The following is an 8739-nucleotide window of genomic DNA, read 5'->3' as shown; positions in this document are numbered from 1 at the left end:
CATAGATGCTATTAACGATAAATGTACCATCTTGAGTAAATTTAATTTGACCCTTTGCCACCATCTTTTCTCTTGCAAAATAGCAGAACAAATTAGGTGTTTAGTTGTACCGAGTTTAACGAAAACTTCGACAAAGTTAGTTATTCACTTTTAAATAACGCCGAAGAAATTAGGTGTTTAGTTCGTTGTACAGAGTTTAATGAAAACTTTGACAAATCTGTACTTCTTTTCAACGCCAATATGTAACGCCCTTTGGGAAAAGATCAGAAAATATCAGCGAAGGTTATATACATGAAGCTTTCTTGACTTGGCGTTCATAAAAAGTATAGATACCATTTGATTAAGGAAAAAGATTTAGTTTGATGGAGATCAGTGCGGAAACGTCGTCGGTAGATAGTAATGCAGGTTGCGAGGCGGTGAGCCCGCTCAGTCAGACATTTCGTATTCCCTTACTTTCATTATGCGTGCAGGCCATTTTTGAGCTTGAAGAAGCCATTGATGTCTCCAGCGCCAAGCAAGCCATTACAAATACTCTTCTGCCAGGCAACCCACGGTTTCGTAGTAAGATGGTCTGTACATTTTCTCATAGATAATTAAATTTATTATATTTTATTCAATAATTGCTGTTCATATTTATTAATGGGATGGCAGACTGAGAACAGACACGGAGTTCTGCAATGGGTGGAAAGTGAAGTAAACGTGGACGATCATGTAATTGTTCCAGAGTTTCCTCCGGGCCAAAATGAATATGACGAGTTTGTGAAAGATTATATCAGTACCATACATTTAACCCCTCTTCCCAAGTGTAGGCCCATGTGGGCATTTCACATTCTGAATGACAATACAAGCAAGGCCAGATCCACATTAATCATAAACATGCACCATTCATTAGGTGATGGCACTTCCCTCATGTCCCTTCTTCTCTGCTGTGTCACCAGAGCAGATGATCCCAATCTCCCTGTTACCTTTCCCTCATTCATGAAATCTCCACCTCGCAAAAGAGTTAATCCATATCATTCATCATCATGGGTTTCCATTGAATTTATGTATTTCACGCTTCATAGGCTATTCTTCATGCCTCTTCTTGTACTGTGGTGCACTTTATGTGACCTCATAAGTAGCCTCTTTAGAACTATATGGACGGATGATAGCAAGTTGCCCTTCCGTGGGCCTCCCGGTGTTGAAATGCTGCCCAAAGTCATATCATCCGTCACCTTCCTCATGGAAGACGTCAAAAAGATAAAGAGTTCCGTTGGAGGAGTAACTTCTTAATCTCACTCCCATTTGACATCTATAATATGGTATACATTTTATCTTTTTAAACATGCTCATTTCGGTAAAATACTTTTGCAGACGGTTAATGATGTTGTTATGGGCGTTATCTTCGCTGGACTTCAACGATACTTGGAGACAACTCTTTCTCACGGTGCGCGCAATGAATGTTCATAATTTAGCTATTATTCTGACTCATTATACATGATGGCATAATGACTCCAATGACACACACACATATTTATATATATAAGATTATTTTGCAGGAGAAGTGGCAAAAGTCAGGAAGGAGATGGCGAAGTCAACAGTAACGGGGATTGTATTCATGAACACAAGAGCGCTGTCTGGATTGAAGGTATTTATAAAATTAAATATTATTGCAATATACATCATTTGTCAATTATTAGTAAATAAATAATTTAAAACAATGGACAAAATGTAGTTTTAAATTATAAGATCTAAAAAATATGTGCAAGAAATATTTAATCTTATTAATTATGATAATTACAATATTTTAAAAGCTGTTATTGAATATCTTTAAATACACACACACAGATATATATGTATATACACACACATATATACATACATATGTGTGTGTATGTGTGTATCTATATATATGTACGTATGTATGTATGTACATACATATATATAGATATATATATGTATGTTTGTATGTACGTATATATGTGTGTGTAGGTATATATATATATATATATATATATATATATATGTATGTATGTATGTATGTATGTATGTATGTATGTACACACACACACATACATACATACATATATATGCTAATAATCATCAAATTTAGATGTTCTATTTAATTTATTTTTCAAAATATGATGTAAAAGAAAAAAATTGTAATTTTCATAAATATTATATCTTCAGTAGTTATAAGTAGTCAACAATTACAAGATTTTTAAATTTATTGTGAATATTTACATAACATAAACAATTGTTGAAAGTTAACATTGAAACACTATGAGGAAATCCAACAAAATTGTTGGCAAATACCTACTTACCATATCCATGGAGAAACCCTATGATTAAAAAAAATCATCTACACATGCACAATTAATGACTCTTTATAAATATTTTATTAATTGATGAAATTCAATTGAAATATAAAGAATAATAGCAAACCTGATTAAACTATGGATTTGTGTAGGATATTAAAGAAATGTTGAAACTTAAGAGTAAAGCACCATGGGGAAACCATGTTGGGATGTTACAAATCCCTATTCCTGTAACTAATGAAGAGAGTCCATTAGGCTTTGTGCGAAGAGCCAAGCAAATCATAGATAGAAAGAAAATGTCACTTGAAGTCTTCATCACTAGAAAACTATTCAGCTATCTTTCCTCAAAGGTATGTGATATGTGCTAAGTGTGATTACAATACATTTGTATGGAAATATAATAATAATATTTTTAACCAAAGTTTATACTTTTAAAGTATTCCAAGCATCTGCTACTAGCATCTATAACACACTGGCAAACACAACATTAGCATTATCAAATATGATCGGCCCCACAGAGAAGATAGCACTCATTCAAATTCCTGTTAAGAGCATCTCTTTCTTGGCATCTGGGATTCCTCAGGCAAGTAATCTAATAGCAATGATAAGGAAAACCCTTACCTATTCTCCACTTTTCTATTGATTATCACTGTAACAATATCTATCTCCTACTTGAAGTTCCTATTAAGTAAAAATAGAATAGTAGAATAAAAATAGAGAGAAATTAAACTTACTACTTGTTATTAAATATTGGTAATAGTAATTACAAATAAATAGAGTCATATGGCTTCATTAGGATCTTATAATTATGCTAATACAATTGACAACACACTAATACAATTGACAACACACACATGAACTTGAAAACTAGTTAGAATGTACTTACACCTAACTCAAACACATCTATAATCTTGTTTGATTCATTCTCCAACTCACTAACTAATGGAGCACTAAATTCCAAAACCCGTTATGAATGCTACAACATTAAAATGACATATGATAGGAAATACATTATGCATATTCTTTTCTTTGAAAAAATAGTTCTTAGACCTATAAGGCTTCTTCAAGTTGCTCTCAACTACTAGTATAGTCATGAAACTATCATCCAAGCTTCAAAACATCATTAGATACCAATTGCACATAAAATACCTCATAACGCTTGTAAAGGTATGATGCCAAACTTCCAAATTTTCAAATCTCCCTAAACTATTGGACACCAATCTACACATACATGTCTCATAATCTTGATGAAGTATAATTTCTTTGATCTGTTTGCACCTTAGACTATTGGGCATCCATCTAACCTCTACTAAATCCTTTCCTATTTCCAAAGAATTGGCTTCTTCAAAATAAAATAACTTCATCTTCAATAAAATCTTCATAACCATCAAGATCTAGTGGTGTTTCTCTAGGCCTCATCTCCTTGATAGATTCTTCTCTAACACATAAAATTTTAACAAGAAGTTTTCTCTGATACCATATTAGTAAAGTATAACAATAAAATAAAAATAGATATAACTTACAACTTGTTATTAATCATTGGTAATAGTAATTACAAATATATAGAGTCATGTTACTTTCATTGCCTAACTCTCTAACTAATGAAGCATTAAACTCCACTATTTTGAGCTCACATTATGAATATGATATGTTAATGGCAAACTCTATTTTCTTAGAAAGATATTTTTCAGTGTAATGAATTGTTTTGTTTTGCAGACACTTCTTTTGACGGTGGTGAGCTACATGGGAAGTGTGAGGTTGGAAGTGATTGGCACCAAGAACTATGTGAATAGTGATACTCTAGCCAAGTGTTTTACTGAATGCTTTGACAAGATGATGGATGCCATTGAGGGAAACATAGTTGGTTCGTAGGTTTTGAGTTTTGCTTCTACGATATTTTTTTCCACTTTGTTTTAAATAAGATCTTATCCCTAATCTTGGGTGTGTTTATTTAAAACTTAGTACTGATACAAATGGAATTTCATACACTGGGATTCAAACTCACTTGCTAAGTTTTTTTGTTTTGAATTAATGTTAGAATGTGCAAGTTCCAATACTAAGCCTTGATTTAATTTAATAGGTAGGCTAAACAGTAATTTCTGATTGTTCAACTATAGTGATTCTTAAGAATTGTGATATATTGATCATAAAAAAGGATAGATTTAAACATTGAGCAATTTTTTATTAAAAAAATGTACATTTTATTAATGTAATTTTATCATTTATTAAAACATATCAATATCACTGAAAAATTATATTCCTAAAAGAAATATATAATAAGAACATGTTACATTTAATTGTGTTGTTCAACCTACTTGCTATCTTTTAATGTATTCCTTCAAAAATGTAAAAAAAAAAAAAAAAAATTCTAGTTCTCATTATGACTTTAATAAATCTTTAAAATGAAATGGAGGAATGCTTTATTGTTTTTCCACAATTGTCATATAAAACACTATCAACAAGGTTTGGACAAATATAATGAAATTTTTATAGTAGAATTGTGTTGGACCAAGGGAATTCACTCTAAATTTTCATAGCACAACATAGTTCAATGCTAAATGTCTGTATACAATTTGTATGACAATCTTTAATAAGCACTAAGTCCTTCATCTAACTATGAAAAATAGGAAAAAATAATTTTAGAATAAAGTATTTAAGATTTGAGTGACATAAATATTTGCATTGTTCAGGAAATCATTGGATATCCTCAATGCAAAGGTAAAAAGATATAAAAATATTGCTACATAGCCCTCTTATGATAGAAGTATTTAGAACTTTTATTACATAAGAAATCAAAAACAATAAAATCTAGGCTTGAAATCAATAGATCTAGACTTAAATCACTACATGTGTATCTTGTCTAATTAATGTGACTAGATCAAAAATTGACTTTCATGTAGTTTCGTTTCAATTTTTGAAGCTTTATGGATTTTTTTTAATAAGTAGATACAATTAGAACTTTAATATTTTTATTTCTGAATCATGTCACAAAATTACAAGTCACACTAAATTAGAATAGTACAACATAGTTCAACACTAAATGCCCTTATATATGTTGCATATCCCCATATCGAACCACCTAATATTCAATTGCATAATAACTATATTTTTATTTTGTAAAGAGATGTAATTCTATTTATAATTTATTGAAATATCTATTTAAATCCAAAGGTCTTGCTAACATAAACACATTTTGAAAAGATCTAGTGTACTAGAAACACTTACTTTAGAGAATTCTGCATATATTATTGTATAATAATCAATTGCAATACAAAAAGAATCAATTCTCATAAACACATATATTCAAAACATAAAAAATAAATTCAATACATTAAAATTTGGGCACCATGTAGTCTTTAATGATGTACGACTATTTCTACATGAGAGACAATGCATACTGTAATAGGCGTAAGCTAATACATGCACTGATGCAAGGATGTTTGAAAAATTAGGGCTAGAGGCATGTACGTAACTATCTAAACACCTCGCTAAGTAAACACAATAGAAACAAATAACAAAGAACAACACTGCAAAGAGAGAGAGAGAGAGAAACAACAATATCTTTATTGATTTATCACATTATCCGCAATATTTCTTGGCTATGAGGTTGTTTAGGTTATGATTGATGAAATAATCATAAACACATCAAAATGAATCCAACATGGTACAACTGCAATTAGATATCCAAACTTTTTCTTCTTAACTTCTATGACTCTTTTACTTCATTTTGTGTCCTACTTCTAAACCTAAACTAGGCTTACTACTTATACTTTGCCAAAATAGCTTGTTAAAAATTCTAGGTCTTTACATAAGAGAAGGTCAACATTGTAATGGTCCACACATAGCCCAATGCATGGTCCTTACATTAAATTCATGACCAAAATTAAATAAACAAGTTGGCTCATACTAGGAACCTATCATAGACAAATTCAGTCAAAGAAGGAACCAAGCATCAGCAAACCAACGAGCTCACTTGGCATTTGGAGGAACTTAGAAGCAATAGAACTCAGCCAAAGCAACAACTCGACCAATACCACACTAAAAAACATTGTACTTGGCCAATATTACATTGGGAAACAATTGAGAAAATGCACAAAGATGAGCAAGAAATCAAGGAAAACCTAGGATGCTCCTACAGCAGCCAATTAAGGTTGAAAGAAATGATTCTTCCAAATCATTAAGATGTCACAACCTCAATTGAATCCAACTTTGATTGAGAAATCAATGTAGCATCTTCCACTGGTCTTTTCTTCCACTTCACCAAACATTCATAGTAATCTTTTCCTCTTGTGATTTTACCAACTCTCTAATCAAAAATTTGTTCAATCTCTTCCACCTTCTTCTTAGGATAATCATTTGGCACAACAACTTCATTATCTGACTCATGATACTCATACAAATAAACAACATGGAATATAGGAGATTTATCCATGTCATCAAGTAACTCAACTAAATGATTTGAGCAATACAAAAAAAAATCCACGAAGCCCTTCAATACTTGCATGTAGAAAACTTGTCACAGAGAAGAAAAAGATAAGAAGAGGCAAGGGTTTGCTCTGAAAATATGCAAATTGTATTCTCAGAAAAAGAAAAGATATAAGATACTTACAAACAATCTATCCTTATAGTAGGAGATCGAAACCCAAAAAGGGTAACCTAAAAGGTAAATGCTATTTAATAATTACTAAATAATTATTAAATGAGAATGCAAAAGTGCATAAAGTGAAATCTTAAGAAGGGAGAAAAGGTAATTTAACTAATCAATTTAAATTAACATTTTTCTCTAACATCAACTTCATAAACATTACCACTATCAAACTTCCTCAAGATTCTACAAGGACCAAACTTCTTCATTTTTAGCTTACTGTACATTCTAGTAGGAAATCTACTTTTCTACAAATGAATCATCACCTCATCACCAAATTCAAAAACATGATGTCTTCTAGAATTGTCTACATTTTCCTTATACTTCTAATTACTTTGTGTCAACCTCAACTTTACTTACTCATGCAAAGACTTCATAAAATCAACAAATTCTTCATCTTCAGTAGTTCTCTTCTCTTCTCTAGCAATTTTCTTCAAATTTGATATACCTCTAGGCTACATTCCAATAACAATATAAAAAGGCATTTCCCTAATACTCCTATTCACAGGATTATTACATGCAAACTAATTTTGTGCCAATACCACATCCCAATTGCTCAGCTTATCTCCAACTAAACATCTTAATAAATTACCCAAGAATCTATTCACAACCTCTATCTGTCCATCTATCTATTGGTGGAATTTAGAAATAAACTTCAACTCAATACTCATCTTCTTCCACAAAATCCTCCAAACTTAACCAACAAACTTTTTGTCTCTGTTATAGATAATACTTCTTCATAATTCATGCAATCTAAAAATCACTTTGAAGAAAATCTTCATAACATGCACTGCATCAAATGTCTTCTTACATGGTATAAAATGTGCCATCCTAGAAAACCTATCCATATTAAGAAATTTAGAATCATACGCTCTTGTTGTCTTAGGTAATCCAAGAACAACATACATATTGATTTCACTCCAAGGTTTCTCAGGAATAGAAATAGGTGTATACAATCTAATATTCTAACTTACTCCTTTTGCAACTTGACAAATTTCACAATTCCTACCAAACTTATGAACATCCTTAATAGACATCTTTGGCCAATAATGCATATCCTTAAGAAAACTCAATGTCTTATCAATTCAAAAATGTCTAGCTAATCCACCACAATGTTTTTTCTTAATCAAATTAACTCTCACAGAACTTCTTGGTATACACAATTAAATTCCTTTTACTAAGATACCTTCTTGAATGAAATACGCATCATACTTGTTTGGTTGATTTGATAGATTTGGTGCTCTACACTCTCTCTGCACCTTAGAAAAATTAGAGTTTGTATCATACAACTCCTTTACCTCATCAAAACCAAGAACGTCAATCTTCATCTTGGTCAATAAAGAATATCTTCTACTCAATGCATCTGGAAGTGGGCTAGTGATTCTACTTTTATGCTTTATCACAAATGTGAAATTCTACAAGTACTCAACACACTTTATATGTCTCAAATTCAACTCATGTTGACTTCCCAAATATTGTAAAGATTTATTATTCGTATACATCACAAACTTGGTCAATAAAGAATATCTTATGCTCAATGCATCTGGAAGTGGGCTAGTAATTCTACTTTTATTCTTTATCACAAATGTGAAACTCTACAAGTACTCAACACACTTTATATGTCTCAAATTCAACTCATGTTGACTTCCCAAATATTGTAAAGATTTATTATTCATATACATCACAAACTCTTTAAGAATAAATTAATGTCTCCACTTCTTCAAGGCTTGAAAAATAGCATAGAACTTTAGATCATATAAAAATACTTCTTTTTAGCATCATTCAACTTATCACTAA

At 31.1% G+C, this 8739-nt stretch overlaps 1 protein-coding gene across 1 annotated transcript; it reads left to right on the top strand.

Moving 5' to 3' along the window:
* Positions 1-362: 362 nt before the first annotated feature.
* LOC149536902 (wax ester synthase/diacylglycerol acyltransferase 3-like) lies at positions 363-4169 on the top strand. Its single transcript, XM_089806370.1, has 7 exons — positions 363-569; positions 652-1260; positions 1354-1426; positions 1539-1627; positions 2450-2651; positions 2735-2880; positions 4014-4169. Exons 1-7 carry the CDS (start codon positions 363-365, stop codon positions 4167-4169), a joined length of 1482 nt encoding a protein of 493 aa, XP_089662496.1.
* Positions 4170-8739: the final 4570 nt, after the last annotated feature.

The sequence above is a fragment of the Cupressus sempervirens genome, chromosome 10 (assembly GCF_028749045.1).
Source record: "Cupressus sempervirens isolate cs-2001-9-10 chromosome 10, ASM2874904v1, whole genome shotgun sequence".
Taxonomy (NCBI): domain Eukaryota; kingdom Viridiplantae; phylum Streptophyta; class Pinopsida; order Cupressales; family Cupressaceae; genus Cupressus; species Cupressus sempervirens.
This window is presented reverse-complemented; position numbering and strand designations above follow the sequence as displayed.